This window comes from Cebidichthys violaceus, unplaced genomic scaffold, assembly GCF_023349555.1.
Source record: "Cebidichthys violaceus isolate CVI_PGR_0920_01 unplaced genomic scaffold, fCebVio1.0.p SCAF_55, whole genome shotgun sequence".
In the NCBI taxonomy this organism is placed as follows: domain Eukaryota; kingdom Metazoa; phylum Chordata; class Actinopteri; order Perciformes; family Stichaeidae; genus Cebidichthys; species Cebidichthys violaceus.
In genome coordinates this window covers 1,425,490-1,446,282 of record NW_027176761.1, presented here as the reverse complement: position 1 = coordinate 1,446,282, position 20,793 = coordinate 1,425,490, and the positions used below count along the sequence as shown (strand labels likewise).

At 43.7% G+C, this 20,793-nt stretch overlaps 1 protein-coding gene across 1 annotated transcript; it reads left to right on the top strand.

Moving 5' to 3' along the window:
• Window positions 1-1,013: 1,013 nt before the first annotated feature.
• Window positions 1,014-20,530, top strand: slc7a5 (solute carrier family 7 member 5). The gene is made up of 10 exons (XM_068731935.1): window positions 1,014-1,833; window positions 4,073-4,198; window positions 12,988-13,093; window positions 13,487-13,531; window positions 13,662-13,785; window positions 15,006-15,109; window positions 15,228-15,324; window positions 15,538-15,687; window positions 18,103-18,280; window positions 18,452-20,530. The coding sequence occupies exons 1-10, from the start codon at window positions 1,263-1,265 to the stop codon at window positions 18,505-18,507; spliced, it is 1,557 nt and encodes a 518-aa protein (XP_068588036.1). The 5' UTR covers window positions 1,014-1,262; the 3' UTR covers window positions 18,508-20,530.
• Window positions 20,531-20,793: the final 263 nt, after the last annotated feature.

Below are 20,793 nucleotides of genomic sequence, written 5' to 3'. Positions count from 1 at the left end.
CTTGTTCCTTAAATCAGCCCTTCTTTACCGAACATGATCACAAACTCTGTTGCCTATAGAATTAAAACCCTGATGTGCAGTTTTTTAACAGGAAGTCTATCCTGACATCCACTGTATGAAAAATGAAGTTAATCGCTGACGGACAAAATCAATACCTTCAAGAATGAAAGCATAGTTTCTTCTCTTGCTGCACGTTTCTTTTGTTTTCCAATATTTGTAGAATCTCTGGATTTAGGGGGAGAACTTGTAAACTTGCCTTTAAATGATGGAGCTTTTGTCTTGTATGAATTGTTTTAATCTGGTGTACAGGCCATGGATTTGCATAGGGCAGTTTAGCTGAACTGGTAATTCCAATTTGCCTGCAGGTGTGAGAATGGTTGCCTGTCAACATACAGATCTCTGTTAACCGTCAAAGGGCATGCCCCACCTCTCTAACCAGGCGGATGCAGAAATATCCTTCAGTCCCCTGTAGCCCTGAAGGTGATGTTCTTGAGAAATGCAATGATGTGTTTGATTCAATGATGACAAACTCTCAAAACTGATGGGAACATGCTAAAAACAAAAAAAGTGGTCTAGAATTACAATGATTATAGGGCGGTATTTCACTTTTAACAGTTGCATATCGAACGCGATGTTCAACCCAGGAGGAATGCTATTTACATTTGTTTTTTTTGGGGGGGGGCAAGCTATTTTTCAGAGACTCTCACAGACAGAACACTATAAAACCAGTCCAGCTGGTTTGGGTGCCTGGCGGAGGGAAACAAAAATGCTTCCATAGTGTTGAGTAATTCTAGCTTCTGTGCTGTATTGCTAGTACTTTCTTGTTGTTTTAGGCAGAGGTGATGCCATAAAGACAGCGTCTACTGGGGTCCATCAACCTCAGATCACTGGGAGGTGAGGTATAGCACAGAGAGAAGTAGAACCACCTTCCGCCGCTAGAGTGCGGAAAAGGGGCAAAAGTGATGCAGGGGTTTGATGAGGAGGAGACGCCGAACCAGAAGCAGGGGCTGGCCTTGACGGAGGAGGGCCATCATGCCAATTCTCATAGCAGTCTCGCACGCGGATATAGTAGGGATACAAGAAGGCACGCCGCTCTGACTCACACACACAAGACGCACCGCGGACTCCTCGTGGTTGAGCCCGGCCGGCATCAGACCACGCACCGGACGGACAGAGAGAGGACGGAGAGAGCCGGCAAAGCGGGAAGCTTTGTGTGTCCCCCCACTGTGCTAGTGTGAAGGAAGAGGAAACTAGAGCCATCGATGTCGGGGTTAAAAAAGAGAAACTCGAACTCCTCGGCGGACAGGGAAGAGGACAAGCAGGTCACGGAAAAGATGCTCTCCTCGCCGGGAGGCTTCGGGGAGAAGGGGGACCAGGGCGGAGCGCCGGGAGGCGACCCCGACACCGCCGCGGGAGAGGGAGGGATTGTCCTGGAGAAGAACATCACCCTGTTGAACGGTGTGGCCATCATCGTGGGCACCATCATCGGCTCGGGCATCTTCGTAACGCCGACCGGCGTGGTGAAGGAGGCCGGATCGGTGGGTCTGTCCCTGGTGGTGTGGACGGTGTGCGGGGTGTTCTCCACGGTGGGAGCCCTCTGCTACGCGGAGCTGGGGACCACCATCACCAAGTCCGGCGGGGACTACGCCTACATCCTGGAGGTGTACGGCCCCCTGCTGGCGTTCCTCAAACTCTGGATCGAGTTGCTCATCATCCGGCCGTCCTCGCAGTACATCGTCGCCTACGTGTTCGCCACCTACCTCCTCAAGCCCCTGTTCCCCGCGTGCCCGGTGCCGGAGGAAGGGGCCAAACTCGTGGCCTGCCTCTGCATCCGTGAGTATGCGAGCCGAGCCACGTTGCCCCCCCGCGGATGATGCAACTTTTAGGTGTTGCTTTGTTTGTTGTGCCAGCGGTAGGAATACAAAAGGCATACGTTACACTTCCCGTGTGTATGTGTGTTAGTTCTGACAGATGAAATATTGATTTCTGACTCGACTCGTATACGTTTTGCACGAGAGAGCGCCAGCGTGCGATACCTTACGGCGCACGTGTGATGAGAGACGCACTTCAATACATATGGCCACCCACGCGCGCAGTGAGTGGCGTAAAAATGCCGCGTTCTTACATCAGCCCCGGTGATGACAAAGGATGCTCGCGTGCATCACCAGCTAATTGTCTCGTTAAGTTACACCCATTAGGAGTGGTAATTTAACTCTTTTACTTATTTATATGTAGGGTTATGCTATCTTTTTCCATATTTATGGAATAATAATAATCATAATTATTTCTAATTATTATTTTTATCTAACTGTCTGTGACTTTCAAAACTAAGAAACAACGACGCCAAAATATGCTAATATTGTGATAAATTTATTTCTGGATTTGACAGAACAGAAAAGGCCATCGTCTTCTAAATTTAAATGCATTAAAACTTAACGAAATTAATTGAAGGGGTTTCGACCGCCAGACTTCAGCACATCTGTTGAGTTAGGTGAACTCTCCAAATTCAACAAAGAAAACGCTGTGTCCCATAAATTATATATTCTTTTGTTATCACCAGTTTGACATCCTATATTAAGACCACACGTTGTGGCTGACTTAATTATTATTGTATCTTTCTCTGCTCTAAATTCATAGAATAAATAGGCCTTACAAAAATGTTAGTATATTTTTTTTGTATGTGTAAAATAGTAAAATAAGTATGCAAATTAGACTAAATGCAATTAACAATACATTTAATTTCACTTAAAGCAGTCAATTAAACCTCAACTTTAAAGGTGCATTTAGGGTCACACATATTTTTTTTATTTTAAGCTTGTAGATGTTCAGCTCAGTGTTGCCTAGAAACGCTGGTAAATTTCAGTGCGTTTCAACTTGTTTTGCATGGAGTCCTAACAAGATTAACACTGGATTAATGGCTGCTTTAACTCGTCAGCACCAGTCTCTGGTTGCACATGTTTTCTTTGACTGCCACATACAACAAGTGTCCCCCCCCCCCCTTTCAAGTCACACACTGCACCTGTATCTGAATACATGATGACACTTGACATAGTGTATATGAATATGTGTGAGTGTGTGTGCTGCCAGCTAGTAACCCTATCACCTAATCTTCAGATTGACTGAAGGCTAAATCCTGACTGAGGCCACGTGACAAAGCCGTAGACTGAGCGGGCTCGGTTATCTGTGTGTGTGCGTGTGCATAGGCAGTGGGGTGGTCAGGGTCAAAATCTCCATGCAGACAAACACGCATCCATCTACAGCCCCGTCGGTCTATTTTGGTGAGAGTTATCGTTCCATTTGACCTGTTTCTGTGGGAATTTGAAACAGCCAGTTGTGTATGTGTGTGTGTGTGTGTGTGTGTGCGCGCGTCCATTCCATCTACTGTACTCAGGCTCCCTCTCCCCTTTGTCTTGGTCTCTTTAACACAGAGCCTCATTGTGCGCCATCTCGTCTTTCTCTTATGGCCCCCGACCTGATTTAGGAGCTTTGAAGGGAACCTGCTGCTTTAGTTAATCACTTTTAATGGGGTCCAGGGTTCAGGGGGCTGCTTCAACAACCCCATGAGTGTGCGTGCGCAGGAGCGGGGGGGGGGGGGGACGACACGACACACACCACTCCACATGTATGGGTAAAATCAAAGAGGGGTGTATAGAGGTAAGTCTTTATTCAACCAATCTGCGGATTCCTCTCCAGCTCCCAGCATGCTTTTAGACACACACACACACACACACACACACACACACACACACACACACACACACACACACACACACACACACACACACACAGTCATGCATGCGCCTATACAACCTCAAATTTGAGTACAAAATGAAAGAGGGTTTTGGGGAAACGCGGTTAAAAGCAATCAAAAACAGCTGCAGAAAAGTTAGTTGTTTGTGTGCCCAATGAAAAAATTCCCTGTTACACAACATCCAGGAGACTGAGTGAAGCACCACATGGCATTCAAAGAGCTACCCCTCAAGGACGCCACTTACAGTCTCTCTCTCTCTCTCTCTCTCTCTCTCTCTCTCTCTCTCTCCCTCTCTGTGTGTCTTCCTGTCTGTCTTTGCAGTCTTGTTGACCTTTGTGAACTGCTACAGTGTGAAGGCGGCCACCAGAGTGCAGGACATCTTTGCCGCGGCCAAGCTCCTGGCTCTTGCGATGATCATCATCATCGGCTTCGTCAAGATCGGCCAAGGTACCCTCACACAAGCACATACTTCACACGGTTCCGTCCGAGAGTCATGAACGTCTTCAATGGCCTACAAGCAACCCGTAAGATGTGTGCGTCAGCACTACAATAAAATTAAATAAGCACGTTGAGTTCAATATCATTTATCAAATTTCTGAATAATTTAAAATACATTGTCATTAAAAAAAAAATAAAAAGTGTATTATTAGTTTACAAAAAATCAATACTTCTCTGTCCTACTGGCAAGGGACCTTTTTTATACAATTTGTTCTACTTGTCTGGCAACATTATTAATCAATCAGCATTTTATCATAAAATCAGCATACCAAGCAAGTTTCACATCCATGTACACATGCGAGTATGCATGCATGCAAGTTTCAGGCAGAAGTTTCTATTAAGAGACAAAAGGCCTCACCACCTGTCCTACATAGGAGCAAGACACACAGACTTTATAGTTGTTTTTGCGTCTCTTTGTGGTCGTTTTGTGTCTCGTTGCAGCCGTTTTGCGTCTCTTTGTAGTTTTTTGTCTCATTGTAGTCTATTTGTGTCTCTTTGGGGTCATTTTGAGTCTCTTTCTGGTTGATGCGTGTCTCTTTGAGTGACAATTTGTCGATTTTTGCGCCCCTGGGCCTGTGCCCGGGAGGGCCGTTCAATAATCCATCCGTGGATTTAGGCAACAAACTGACCAGGTTTTGACCAAGTTTAGGAAAAGGTTGTGGTTTGGGTTAAAAATATACCACTTCTGGTAGAAATCCGTGAAGACTAATTTCTCCTATGTGTGATAAAAGTACAAACCGTGAGGGTTAATTCCCCTCTGCAAATAGTTTGTTAATGCAGATTCTATGGGATTCCAGGGAGGGACCATACCATGGTTAACTATGCAGTCTGTTCCACGCGACTTGAAACAGGAAGTGAACCACTTCCTGTTTGGCTTACGCAATTCTAATTTTATCGATACAGTCTCATTTCCTCTTCTGACATAGACAGACATTATGCTCTGATGGGGAATACTAAACTGAAATTAGTTCATTGAAGGCATTTATTTCCAGTTTACAGAAAAATCTGTCAGATTTTTATTTATTTATTTTTTTTTGTGTTTCTGTGAAGCTAATTTGACCGAGACAACCACAATCTCATATGCAAAACACAATTGCTCAAAAAGGTAAATATATATCTGATCAAATTCCTGTTTTGAAATTAACTTTGTTTTGTCCTCCTGCCACTTTGGCTGGCGGATTCCAAAATCGACCTAATCCGCATTTGGCTGGTGGCTAATTTCCAACCCTTCTGACCAAAGTAAATCTGGAGTGGAAGCGGAGTAGCCGGTGTTCAGCTCCCCGGAGTCGGGCCCGAAGCCTCATTAAGGTCCACAGGATGTTGTGAAGTGTAGCCAAAGACGGGAGGACGGCACGGAGACCGGACAATGGCTCTCGAGCAGAACACGGCTCCTTTCATTGGAAATCTATTTATTGGCAGCAAGACGTCCGAGTCACGCAAACACTCAAGCAGTCCGTGCGACCCTAGGATGATCCCATTCACTTGTAGTCATCAGACCATTGAAGGTTTTTTTTTTTTTTTTTTTTTCAAGAAGGTAAAGCAAGTAAGATCAGGAAATCAAACTCTGCCTTACATCCCCCCTGCTGCATGTCTTTTTCTGCCAAGCCCCGTTGTGCTGGCTCTCTTTCTGTCTGCGGTGAAGCCGTCCGCAGAGGCTTATATAGAAATCGGGGGTGTGAATGAGTCGGCGTGAGACGCAAGGTTGAATGAAAAGCAAATAGTGTTGTAGATTAATAGCTGGAGTTCGCTTTGCCAGCGTAGTTTAAGTCTCAAAAACGTATATATATATTTTTTTCTCTCAAAAGGCATCTCTCTTTGAGCAACAAAGGTGAAATGTCACTGAGTTTACAGTGAGGTCTCAGAGACTGAGGGGTGCTTGTGGAGCTCAGCTGTGTGTTTCCTCCATCTGGAGCACTGATCTCACCTTTGACCTCCTCACCCGTTGTCCTGACACCTGACATTGACCCTAGCCGGCTTTGAAAATCAGCAGTTTTCTCACTTTAACTTGAACTGCAACACCTTACCTATAGTTTTAGTGGTTAAATCACTTAAAACAATCTCTAAAATTAACAAAACAACAAAAAAGTGTTAAAGTACTGAATACAATTTAGAATTAGAAACTTATTTTTTTCGCATGATATGATCATATGACTGTAAAAAAAAAAAAAATGGACATATCCTCCAGTTCATTCTTTCTAATGGCCATCAGGGGGCAACTCCTCTGATTGCAAAAAGAAGTCTGATTGTATAGAACAGTGATTTTCAACCAGTGTTCTGGCCGGTGTTCTGGTGAGAGATCATCAGGTGTGCCGTGGGAAAATTTCACTTAATCAGTCAAAATTATATTATTTAGTTGCTGCAAATAATTTGCCATTGTTGAACATCTGAGACTGCAATATAGTGGCTGGCTAAGTAATTAATACTCTTCCATGCCAGTGAGTGGCAGTAGGTAGTGCAATAATGACCTTGTTCATTTAAGACAGTAGAATTAAATGCCGCGCGGGAGAGGTTGCGGTGACAAGACGAACAGCGATGGGCCCTGGACAACATTCTAACCCAGATGAAAAGCCGAGTAGGGATCAACAAATTGAGAGACTTGTCATCAAATATTCCGACCCTCGGTACAATTATATCCTGCCCACGAGAATCGTATGTCTATCATAACTGGCCCGTTGCACCACAGAGCTCCGGGACGAAAAGTGGCGAAAGCAAGTAACGAAGCATCTCACTGCGCTAAACCTCCAGCTTCAGGGACGGGGTCGTGTGATCACAGACATGTATGATCACAGACATGTATGATGCACTGAGAGCTTTCCAAGCCAAGCTGCGCCTGTGGGAGACTCAGATGCAGCAAGGAAACTTGGGTCACTTTCCGTGTTGCCGACTGGGCGCAGTTGGCACAGAGTTCAGTCTGCGATTTGCCGACTTTGCAGCTCAGAAATTTAAATTTGAAGTGCTCAGCAATCCGTTTTCAGTTGACGTGGAAACCTGTGCACATCCAAATGGAGCTGATAGACCTCCAGTGTAATTACACTCTCAAGGCAGAGTGTGACTCTGTGGGCGCTGCACGGTGTCCAAGCTTCATCCCCGAAACGATGCCTCAACTCCGCCTACTGTACATGCTGCTCAAATGCTCTGCATGTTTGAAAGCACATACCTGTGTGAGCATTTTTTTTCTGTGATGAAGATGAACAAAAACCCACACAGGAGTCATCTCACTAACCCTAGCCTTCACATTCATCTTGAGGGTTTCCACAGCACAGAACCTAACCCCAGATATTAATGAACTGGCAGCCAAGAGAAGATGCCAAACATCTGGCTCTGGTACGTATGCATAACATTTTGGCCCTCTCTGTGATTGAGTTTGACACGCCTGGCATACGCCTGCTGTGTTATGCTTAAAAGTGGCATTTTACAACTTTTTTGGTTGTTTGTGTGCTGCGGGATCTTTTTAATGCAAAAAATGTGCCGCGGCTCAGAAAAGGTTGAAAAACACTGGTATAGAAGTCTATGAGAAAATGACTCTACTTCTCACTTGATTTATTACCTCAGTAAACATTGTAAAGATGAGTTTATGGTCTCAATCTCTAGTTTCAAGTCTTCTTCAATACAGCATGATGTTAATTTTTAGTAAATTATGGTCCCATTTAGATTGAAATAGACCATAAAGGAGGAGTATGCTTTAGGGCGTAGCAAACCTATCCCTCCCCAGCTCCACACGCTTGTCCAAATATGGTCTCTTCTGGCTCCAAAATAAAAACAAGATGGCGACGGCCGAAAGGCCAAACTCAAAGGCTTCAAAACAGCAGTCCACAAACCAATTATTATATACAATCTGTGGTAATGATTGTGGGATGTATTTGTATTAGTGCTGGGCAACGCTAAAAAAAATGAATCGCGATTAATCTCATGATTTTCTGCAATCAAAAGTAGTGTATTGCGCACTTTTATTTTAAAAGTACTGCTATATGAACAAATGTGCAATAACATTTGGTTTGCAAACACTTTAAACAAATAAGGTGCTTTTTGACAGCAGTATTCCCTTTACACAGTAGCAGTTAAAATATTTCTTTTAAATCTCAACTTAAACATTAATATAATGAAATAGAATATAAAACCAAAGCTATTTGCCACTGCCAGGCCATTAACCTTTCATCTAGTTTGTTATAGAAAAACAAGTAACCCTCAGAGTCCAGAGCCACGATCATGCGATAATAACGCGTTCACTTGCCCAGCCCTAATTTGAATGTGTTTCGTTTTTTCGGTCATTAGTCTTAGATTTGTCTTCCTGAAACCTTTTGGTGAAACTATGTGACAGTAAGACCAACTTTTACTTTGTTGCTGGAACATGATGCTGCCCTCATTATGTCACCAGGATCAAACAAATCAAGACAATAGTTGTAGATTGTCGATTGAAAAGTCCCGATCAAAGTTTAGTCCTTCATCACACGCGCACACACACACACACACACACACACACACACACACACACACACACACACACACAGTGGGTTGTTTGTGCGTAGGTCACAGGTCTCAGATCAGCTGACTGGTGGGCAAACAGCCCCTCAACACTGTCTGAGTTGTTCTGAATTGTTCACAAGTGGACCAGAAAGAGATGGAGCCGAGGGAGGAGGCCAGAGAGAGGCAAAGGTGAGAGAGAGAGAGAGAGAGAGAGAGAGAGAGAGAGAGAGAGAGAGAGAGAGAGAGAGAGAGAGAGAGAGAGAGAGAGAGAGAGAGAGAGAGAGAGAGAGAGAGAGAGAGAGAGAGAGAGAGAGAGAGAGTGTAGGTTGTTCACTGGCAGAGATCAGCAGCAGAGGGTTCAGGGACCACAGATAAAAGTTAAACCTGCTGCTACATATGTATGGAGCATTGTCCGGTCCAAAAAACAAAAGGATTTCTGTGAAAGTGTTTTGGGACATCACAGCAGGTCCTCTCCTCTCCTTTGGGTAAGCTTAAAAAGACGTGAAAAAAAGAGCAGAAGTTGGATAGATTGAATTTATTGTCCACCTCAGTGGAAATATGTTTTTGGCTTCTCCAAGTTCAGCCAAGGAGGTACATGTAATAATCGTAAAACAACACACCATTAAAAAACATACAATAGTGCAAATGTGCATCATGTCAGTAGCTGTAGACTGACATGATGCAGGTTTGACATGACTGGCAGGTTTCTCGAGTTTTAAAAAGTGAAGTCCTGTGCTCAGGACACTTTCCAATTAAAGGAAATGAATTCCTTCTTTGAGTCTCCCTCTATCCGTGTGAACAGAATGCAAACCCTGCCCATCTAATAGCCGCTCAGGTGTGCCGCTGCAGCGCGACGAGTAATTCTACTCATTTGTAACTCTCGTCCTTTTTCTGTGCTACTTCGGCTGCCCGTGTTTAGCCCCCGCGGAATTCTTAAATCTTTTTAACGGCAGCCCTTTTCATCACAGCGCCTCTAATAACTGTTTATCTGAGACACCTCGGATTATCTAGATCCAGACAAAGACGGAGCGCGTGGCTGCGATTACATCAACAGAACGAGTCTTCGCTGCGGCCCTCACTGGCTGCACATTTATTGGTTAACCAAGCCATCTGATTCAGAAATTGCTCGGCATTGAATTTCTGAAATAAGTGCATCATTTGGAGAGGTGTGAAATACAGACTGGAAAAGTGTGTGAATTTAATTAATGGGTGATGTTACAGGAATAATTAACAAGTCATTTTGGATGTGGTAATTGTAAGATGGTGCAACTCTTCTTTTGCGTGATCAGGTAGAGATGCAGTAGTTTCCATCTCGTCGTCATGGTGATGTTGTTTGTGTGTGTTCGTTGAGCTCTGTGGCTCATAAGGTCAGAGTCTGCTGGCGTCTCGGATTAGAGGACAGTGTGATCTGATTAGCAGCAGTAAAGCCTCTGGAAGGCAAACAGTCACAGAGACGGATCTCTTGTTGACCAGCAGCTACGTAAACGTGCATCTGGGGTAAAGCCCCCAAAAACGTACAAACATGTTGAAAACACACCGCACTGCTTTTTTATGTTGAAAATACAGTTTGCATTTTTTCGTCTTGTTTTTCTTGCAAGTCAACCACAGAATGCTAAATGTTAATGGCACAGTTTAAATGATAGATATCAGCTTAGTTGAGATCTCAAGTAGCGCTGCACCTGCTGTTTTTGTGTGCGGATAATAGTAACTGCAGTTGGTAAAGTGTTATAGTTCAATCAACACAAAAGGACCGTCTCTCAGTTCATCAGATTGGGGGGGGGGGGGGGCGCTAATGACATCTGGATCATTAGGACAAAAGAGATTGTTAAAAAAAAAAACAACATTTCAGGAATCCAGTTTTCTTTCAGAGAGTTAGATGAGAAGATTGACACCACTCTCTGTGATAAGTAGGACGCGAGAGCCACAAGCTTATTAGCCTAGCTTAGCATAAAGACTTGAAGCATTTGGAAATGGCTAGCCCAGCTTAAACTTAATCATTTTACTTTTTGAATGCAAATTGACTCTAAGTGACTAAATTCTACTTATCCCCATTATTAAACCAGACCTAATTTAAATTCTCTAGCAGTAGGAATCAGGTTTTCTCTCATTCAGTCTTTGTTGGTACGTCTGCACCTTTTTTTGTGTGTGTGTGTGTGTGTGTGTGTGTGTGTGTGTGTGTGTGTGTGTGTGTGTGTGTGTGTTCTGGGAGGTGCATGCATATTTGATTCCGTGTGTGTGTGTCTCACTTTCACTGCCTGGTACTGGTGTCATGTGACCGGCGGAGTGTTTCCTGACCAGTGTTGTGGAAAGTGATCTGGGAGCAACAGAAGAAGGAATAAACCTGTAAATTGCAGTGCAAGAGTAGAATTAACACACAGAGGGTTGTTGGAGGACATGTTTGTTTGTCCGCCACAAATTCTTTACTATACAACTCTTAATGAGTCTTCCACTCATAAAAGTAAGTCAGTGATGATTCAGACGTGAGCACAATATCAAGCTTTCAAGGTTAGGAACAAATGAGGCGTTCCTCTGAGCTCAAGCCTCGCTGATGTGAGGTGAGCTGTAGGCAGTAATACCATGAATAGGACGTCATTAGAGGTGCATGGCTGTGCCCCTAATAGTTGTCATCTGTGCTCAGCTTTTATGTATTCACTTTAATCATATGAATTTTAGTTGTGTTTGTATTTAGGTCAACTGTTGATTTAGTGTTTTTTTTTTCTAACTAAAATAATTAATATAAATTCATTTATTTTTAGTTTTTTCATTCATTCATTTGATAATGCCAAACATTCATTGGTTCCAGCTTCTACATTTTCAGTTGTTTTCAGTTCTTTGATTCATATAATTATCTCTGCGAGGCGTAAGCTTGTGGGGAGATCATGTGCTCGGTTGTGTGTGCGCACGTCTGTCCACGGCTAATCTCGCACACTATTTGACCCATCAGCCAGATATTTGTTGCACTCAGTTATGACTGTATGCTCAAGGGATCTCTAGTGGCTGCGGTGATTCACAACAAAAAATATTTTCTTTGACAGTTCTATACCGTCATTGACCCAGCCTTACCAAGTCTGTTGCAGGCCACATGGTGGCCTTTTTCGTGGCTCATAAATGATCTATTGATCATTTTGAACCAGTGCATCTGCAGATTAATTCCATACCCGATATGTTGTAATCCACTAAAGTTTGGAGCCATAAGAGATAAATAAATCCACGTTTTGTTACCCTTGCCTCCATCTCGACTGCACTCTACTGAGTGGACTTTTCTAGCCATATAATGAAAATGTTGGATGTTGCCTGTTGGTTAGATGAGACAAGACATTTGAAGAGAACGCCTTAGATTATCAGCGGACACCCAACACCTCGCACCAATCTGGCTTTTGACGACTCCTCAATTCAATTACCCAACTGATGGAAACCTTTTTAATGCTTCATTGAACGAGTTGAAACAACCATGAGATACCTGTTATTGACCCGAGCTTAGAAAGGGTGCAGGCCAGGACCCAGAGACTCCCGGCACAGCTCCCCTGTCAGGCTGGTATGTAGAGCAGTGCTGACCAGGCTCAGCAACGGAACCTCAGGACGCACATCGGGCAGTTAGTCAAACGGAGTGCGCGGTAATCGGGCGCTTCCCACGCTACACGGCAGCTTAGAGCTAACCCTCCCATTTACCAACACTGCTCCAGGCTGTTGGTTTAGCAACCGTCGCTGTGTCTGAGAATGTGTGTGTGTGTGTGTGTGTGTGTGTGTGTGTGTGTGTGTGTGTGCGTGTGCGTGTGCGTGCATGTGCGCGCGTTGTGGGGTAGCTGGTCCATCAGGAATTTGGCCGGCAGCAAATCTGGAGTTCAGAGGAGATGGGGCTGTGCCCAAAATGTCATAACTCCGCAAAAAAAACAGCTGATAAATTTGAAGTTGGGATAGTAATACTCTTGCATAACTCAACGACTGCTGCCCTGCCCTCGAGCAAGGCGACAAAGCTTTCCTCCGTCTGTCCTGCGATGCCGCGGGGCGATTCCACTGTCTGAGTCACTTATTGACTGTCTCAGCCCATCTCAACTCATTCTGGAGTCGCTCCCTGATCCACATACCGAGACAGATTTAAGCCGAGGCTTTGTGGTGTGTGTTGGGCAACCGCAGGTTTATTTCGTTTATTGTTCTGCTTTTTGAGGTTTTCCAGACAGACTTGTAAACTTGCCTGCGGTAATGCAATAATGCAGACAGGTGGATTTCATTTTTTTGGTCCTAACCCAATTCTTTCTCCTTGTTTCTTTCTGCAGGTGGCGTAGACCGTCTCCTTCCAGAAAATTCCTTCGAGGGGTCCAAATATGAGTTTGGCAGCTTGGGGATGGCGCTCTACAGCGGCCTGTTTGCTTACGGTGGCTGGTGAGTTCACGCGACGACCTACCTGTGTCACAAGCGCTGACCACTCTGCTATTTAGGATCAGGCGAATTAAAATGTTTGCCCTGCTGAGGTAGCGACCCCTCATGGTGGAAGGATGGAAACGAACAGTATGAATCATTACTTTGGATTGCGTCATTCTGTAAATCAATACCATATCGTGTTATCATCCAGATAAAACGGTTCTAATAATCTCATAATATTGAATTATCCCCCAGCCAGCTTCCTTGTATTGTTTCCCTCCTTAGAATGAAACTAGATTGTGAATTTACTCCCCCTGGGGATCAATAAAGTCATTGTTTCACTCAGTTTTGTTTGTACCATTTGCAGTATATCTGTTTCGCTACATACAATGTCTCTGCCTCTTCTGCTCACAGGAACTACTTGAATTTGGTCACAGAGGAGATGATTGAGCCTTTCAAGTGAGTGTTGACAAGCAACTTGTACTCGTTTCATGATAAAACACGGACTTGTTTGCAGGCGGAGCGATCGATCGTCTGTAACTGTGTGTGTGTGTGTGTGTGTGTGTGTGTGTGTCCGTCTGTCCCTCAGAAACCTTCCCCGCGCCATCATCATCTCTCTGCCCATAGTGACGGTCGTGTACGTTCTGACCAACCTGGCCTATTTCACCACCCTCTCCCCCGAGCAGATGCTCAACTCAGAGGCTGTGGCCGTGGTTAGTGCGCGCGCACACACACACACACACACACACACACACACACACACACACACACACACACACACACACACACACACACACACACACTACTTTATTTTTGTATGAAAGGAGCCAAATACGGTCAATACATTTTTGCTGTTGGGGGGGGGGATCATAAATCCTGGTTACCTAAATCACAAGATTACATATTAAGTTTATTTATCCACACCAGGGAAGTTGTTGCAGCAGCACAAAGACAGCGATACTACAGATAAACAGAGAAAGTAAAAGACAGAAATGAAAAAGAGGTGTGTATATTAGAAAATAAAAATAGAAATACAAGGGCATATGGAGACAAAATAGCAAGGTAAATTGACAGTAGTTTGATCAGATATTATAGCATCAAGTCCATGTTAACAGTGTACACCAGCCTGATGATATGATGAAGTAATGGTGCTTATGTTTGTCTGTATTAATATAGAGATCTAATACGAGTATAATGCAAAACAAACTGCAATGTAATACAGTATAATATAGTAACTTATGATATGAGATATAGTATAAAGGGAAATGTAGGAATATAATATAACAGCAACACTATGGAATAGTACAGCAATATAAACAGGATACCATGAAATAGAATGTCAAATATAAAAACTGTGCAGTATAATATAATACGGATAAGTACAGTAGAATATATATATATATATATATATATATATATATATATATATATATATATATATATATATATATCTCAACATGTATATAGCAGGGTATACTGTCTGATAATCCAGCAGTACAACAGTGCAGCTCTTTGGCTTCCCTCTGGATATTCCATACTTGTATAATATATAGATGTATAATATATAGACGTATTATTTATATATATATATATATATATATATATATATATATATATATATATAGTTCAACTCTGGTGACCAATAGAAAGCTGTCTTCACACTGCTGCCCTTTGAGGAAAAACGCAGAAAGCCATCATAGCTTTTATTTAACCCTCCTCTGTCCGAGTATCAACACAGAAGAGCAATTTCTTTTATTAGACAGGAGTCGATTTCACAAAAACTTCCTTTTGAATAAACTGTGTAAACCCATTGTCGATGGATTTTGCTGCGCCACGTCCTGGTAGGACTGGACCTGCTTTGCTACTTAACTTTTGTGTGTGTGTGTGTGTGTCTGTGTGTGTGTGTGTGTGTGTGTGTGTGTGTGTCTTGCAGGATTTTGGTGACAAACACCTGGGTCCGATGGCGTGGATCATCCCCGTGTTTGTAGGCCTGTCCTGCTTCGGATCGGTCAACGGCTCTCTGTTCACATCATCCAGGTAGAACACAAACAACAAATAAGTACATGGAGACTATCTATACATTTTTGTAGAAATGGTGAGAGCTCAAAAACGTATGTGTTCATACTTGGCATCCATGTCTTTCCTCCCCTCTCAGGTTGTTCTTCGTGGGTTCCCGGGAGGGTCACCTGCCCAGTCTGCTGTCAATGATCCACCCCACCCTGCTGACCCCGCTGCCCTCACTTATATTCACTGTACGTCCTCCTATTTTCTAATTCACAGTGCGCTAAAACACAGATGTCTTTGCCCAATAAATATATAAATCAGAAGGGAACTGCGCTGATTAACAAAGTATTAGGATAATACTACTGTTTGATCTGTGTAGATATAAAACAACAGCAATGTTTTAATTGAAACAAAGGAATGTTGGTTCTCACACCCAATCGCTTCTCTCTCGTTCCCTCCAGTGCCTGATGACGCTGCTCTACGCCTTCTCCAACGACATCTTCTCCGTCATCAACTTCTTCAGCTTCTTCAACTGGCTCTGCATCGCCTTGGCAATCGTCGGGATGATGTGGCTCCGCTATAAGAAGCCGGAGTTGGAGCGGCCGATCAAGGTGAGCCAAACTTGATGAAAAACTTTCTGATGATGATGATGATGATGATGATGATGATGATGATCGTAGAGGGGCACGGGCAAGACAGTGGACATGAGAGTCTCACTTGGTCTATGTCGCCATCGACTCCCACTCGAGTTAGCTTTGGCAGCAGGAAGTGTTTCTTCTTTGTCTCACGCGAAGAGAAAAAGATCCATTCAGCAGAGCTCGGATGAATAGAGACTGATCGCAGATTAAAGGACAGAACAGAAGCTGGATGCTTGTCAGCTGGTGTCGAGGCCTGCTGGGTAGTTGTGTGTGTGTGTGTGTGTGTGTGTGTGTGTGTAAGAGGAAGCGCACTATGCCTCCTGACTAGTCCAGTTGCTGCAGGACTCAGTAAAACACAGAGCACTATTGTGCCATTGTTGTTGTTTGCATGTGAGTGTATGCCAGTGTGCGACGCTGTGTGTGTGTGTGTGTGTGTGTGTGTGGTTGTGTATGTGTATGTTTGTACTCGTACTTGCTACATAGTGGGGACTAACACGTTTTTAACCACAAAGTGAGGACAGTTTAGGAAAGTGAGGACATTGCCTGTTTGAGGGATAGGACTTGGTTTTAAGATTCAGGTTGGAATTACCTGTAGGTAAGGGTAAGGGTTGTGGGCAGGCATGCAGTTGTGATGCAGGCATTATGGGGTCATCACAAAGATAAGTGTGTGTGTGTGTGTGTGTGTGTGTGTGTGTGTGTGTGTGTGTGTGTGTGTGTGTGTGTGTGTGTGTGTGTGTGTGTGTGTGTGTGTGTGTGTGTGTGTGTGTGTGTGTGTGTGCGCGTCCCTAGAGCCTGATGGCTGCCATGAGTCTGCTCATCCATCCGCTTGCACAACGTTGTGTGTCCGTCAGAGGCGGAGTCTGTCAGGGCAGTGAAGTGAAAGAGGCAGATAGATCTATTGGCCCAGGACTGTGTGTGTGTGTGTGTGTGAGAGAGACCGGTGGGACAGTGGTGGCACTGTCTCTCCGCTGACCTCCATCCCTCTCTTTCACTCTCCCACTCTATTTCTTTCTCCTTTCTTTGTCTTGTCACATTCCTGCTGTTCAACACATCTGAAGCAGAGAATGACGCAGTTACATTTACTACCTCATCTCTTTTGGTCAACGGACACCGTTTCATCAGCAACCCGGTAGATGCACGCCACGTTAAGTTCACGGTCAGTCTACATGGTCTAAAGCGTATGGTCACCTGAACATACCGCTCATTACTGGTTGTTGGCGGCCATTAATCTGCTGCTATAATAACCTATTGGGACCTGGCTGTAGGAACCCCCCCCCCCCAATTCGGCTACAGGAGCATTAGCGAAGTCCAACACTGATGACCGATGAGGCCTGGCTCACAGTCGGCGCTGCAGTTCATCCAAATGGATGGATTTATTGTGGCTGAGGGCAAGTTCTTCCACACTAAACCCAGAAGACAGAGTCTTTATGGACCCGGCTTTGTCCTCGCAATGGGCATTGTCATAGCGACACAGAAAAGGGCCTTTTCCCACTGTTGTGTTGTTGTTGTTTGGGAACATGCTATTGTCTAAGATATCATTGTGCGCTGTAACGTTTAGATTTACCTTCTTTGGAGCTAAAGGGGTTCAGTTTGAACCATGAAAACAGACCCAGAAACGTGTGAACTTAGTACTTGAAATCAAATCAAGTTATTTCGTCACCTTCATGTCAGTATCTGGCTCAACAATGACAACAACAAAAAATTGTTTTGAAGATATTCTTAATGGTATTTAGGTAATTTCCCAGAAAAAGATACGCACCGCACATTTAGCAAAATTGTCTATTGTAACGCCAATCAAGATCTCCATCAAGTCCCTCCCTAGCTTACCGTTTTTACAGGAAACACTGAACTTTAAAGCTGCTATAATAAATCTTATTATAATTACAAATGTGTTTAGTGTGAAATGGGTTGCTCTTAGCGACTTTCAGCTCACGTGAATTTTTCGGCATTACAACCATGCACACCAGTTCTGGTTGCAAATTATGACCGTGTTACATTTTGATCAATGAGGCTAACAGTGCCCTGTAGCTCTGTATCGTGCTAAACTCTAGGCCCACCCACTTTTTAAGGTCCAATCAAATGCGAAAGATTATATTTACATCCCTCCTGTAACTGTACACCGCTCAAATATTCCGTTTCGCTGTGAAATACATCACAGTACAGAAGCTAATGATGCTCCAACTTTAGGAAAATAACTTTAAGAAAATTACTGTAAGAAAGTCGATCGGTGGAACCTTTTTAGAGATTCTGTTTAAAAACCTTAAGTGTAAAGAAAAAATAGTCTCCACGATGCAAAAGATATTTAATAATTTACCAATGTTTCCTCTTCAGTGTACAGTGTTTAAAGTGTTTTAAAGTCCCCCCCCCCCCCATCTCTTTTCCCTGCAGGTGAATATTCTGCTGCCCTTGACCTTCGTGCTTGCCTGCCTCTTCCTCATCATCGTCTCCATCTGGAAGACCCCAGTGGAGTGCGCGATTGGCTTCGGCATCATCGCGACAGGAATTCCCATCTACTTTATCGGCGTGCAGTGGCAGAGCAAACCCAAGTGGATGCTGCACGGAATCTGTGAGTACGACGGCCGTCCCGTCGTTTGAATTTTGGGAGAACTTCACGTGACATTGTCTTTAAGTGTGTGTGTGTGTGTGTGTGTGTGTGTGTGTGTGTGTGTGTGTGTGTGTGTGTGTGTGTGTGTGTGTGTGTGTGTGTGTGTGTGTGTGTGTGTGTGTGTGTGTACAGACTCGACCACGACCGCGTGTCAGAAGATGATGGAGGTGGTGCCGCAGGCGACCTAAGAGGCCTTCACAGCCAATCGGGCTGCACAAACGGTGACCTCTGGGTTCTGATGTCACAGCTGATGAAGCTTGACCCCTTTGACACCCCCCACCCCACCCCACCCCACCCCCTCTCTCTCTTACACACACCCAGTCTGCAGGGTGCTGATAAGAACCTGATGAACATGCAGGCGACTGAAGCTACCGTGCTCTTCAACTGCTTTTCTTTTGTTTCTTATGGACAATTTTTAGACACTAACTATCCTTTGTAGGTCGTAATGTGTTCTTTTTTTTATGATGCATTTCAATGAACTGTTGTTTTTTTTTTATTTTACTGTTGTTGTTTTTTTGTTGGTTGTGAATAAGTTCATGTAAAGTATCAACCCCCATCAGAAACATGTTGTGTTTAGCAAGTTGTACCTTAGGTGGCAAATGTATGAAGGCGTAACCGTCAGCTGTGGCAGTAGTTGTCGCTGGAGTCTGCAAACAGCCGTGTCTCTCAAGTCTAAATGTTTTAAAATTTATTTTTTTTAATCCTGCAAGAATCCACTTTTAATCTCCTGGTAGCCAATTTAGCTAAAAAGTTGGAGTTAAAAGATATCAGCACTGGAAACCTTTGGTCCCGCAGTCATTACAATCCTTACGCGCTATTAGTGGAGAGCCTTGTGCTGTCGGTCGGTCGGTCGGTGTAAATGCCCGAGACCACTCAGCGCCTTGTCTGTTGAGTCTGCGTTGGTTTTTGTCACCCAGCGTGGTTTTAAAGTGGACGATGCTGCTATAGGAAGAGAGTGAAGTTTATTGAAGACCTTTTGGTGTTGGAGATATTTTTTTAGTTTTCTCATTTTTTACAGCTAGCTGAATCCCCCAGAGAAAAGAGGAAAAACATCAGATAGGAGTTAAACTTTTCTGCTCAGCCATGTTTTTCTTCAAAGTCTGCTTGCATTACATGTCCAAAGCATTGCAGACCAGTCGCCTGATGTCTCTTCACAGATTCCTGGGTTTTGGAGTTTAAATTGCTCTTTAAATCATCATGCGGTCAGTGTGACAGAGCTGAAGACACCAGTATGGGGTATTTGTATGAGGACCGTCACTGAAAAGTGGGTCCAAATTCAAAGTATGGGCTATTTTTCTGCCGTTTGTTTATATTTTCCGGGTCAGTGATCTCGGTTTCCCTTTCGGGGATCAATATCTCTCGCGCTGAGCCCGGCTCGCAGAGCGCCATTAAAAACGGCATCGCACTGTGGGACAATGTTTCGGACTACACACTGTAATAAAGCCGTTACAGAGCAGAGAGACTCGATGCTCATCACATGTAAACATTTCACTGTTCAATGTTTATTTTTCATTCACATGTTTTGTGAAAACGCACAGCGACCGTTACAAAAAAATAAAAAAAGTTAGTATTGTTATATTAACGTCGACCCTCCTCCTGGCAACGGGCCGAGATGGCAGCGCTGTAGAGATGGCAGTTGCCGTAGAGACGGCGGTGGTGGATGCAGGTGGGGGGTTAATATGTATGTGTATGAGGTAGAGCCTTTCTAACACTCCAGCCATCACACAAAGCAGATGGGTAAACTAACCCTGAATAGGATTTAGAAAGTTTATTTATTTATTTTTTAGGTTGTTTATTGTTATTAGTCCCTCTAATTTGTTTACAGGGCATTTTATGCAAAGTGCTTTCAAAATAAATGTTGAGGTTTTTTTCCACTTTTGTGTTTTGTTTTGGTCTCATTTGTTCTCTTTTTTTATTTGTATTAAATGGTCCTAAATAACTATTATAATCACTCCCCAAAAAATACACAACTTGGTGATGGTTTTGACTTTGGTTTTATTTTTAGTTAAAGCTGCTCTCAACAATATTGTAATATAAACAATGGATGAAATGAGTATGTGTAACGGTGACCAACCCACAGAAAACTCAACAGAGTGTTATGTCATGTTTTCGCTCATTGTTTTTGGCTTCATGTCCTGCAAATGTACTGTTTTAGTCAACCTCATCCTTGTTTTTAGTGAGGGGGAAAAAACTGATAAAAGTTATCAAACAGTTGGAGAACGTGGTGGAATGTTTTTCAGCTCAAAAGCCAGATGTTTCCCTCAGTAACAAAAAAAACCCAGAACTAAAAGTAGTATTGAGGTGGCCAGAAACAGGAGTCCAAATGGATGCTGGTGTTGTATCTGCTTTATGTTGAAATAGGCAATTCTTCACAAGCTGTTTATACATGCAGTATGTCAGTGTTTTGTTTACAGCTAGTTGTGCTGCCCCCAAGTGTACAGAAAATATAGTACAGGTTTGATGAAGGTGAATAC

Coding starts and splice junctions, on each gene's coding strand:
- slc7a5 (XM_068731935.1), top strand. CDS start 1,263: ATGTCGGGGTTAAAAAAGAGAAACTCGAACTCCTCGGCGGACAGGGAA. Junction 15,110..15,227: donor TCTCTGTTCACATCATCCAG/GTAGAACACAAA, acceptor CTCCCCTCTCAG/GTTGTTCTTCGTGGGTTCCC. Junction 15,688..18,102: donor AGTTGGAGCGGCCGATCAAG/GTGAGCCAAACT, acceptor TTTTCCCTGCAG/GTGAATATTCTGCTGCCCTT.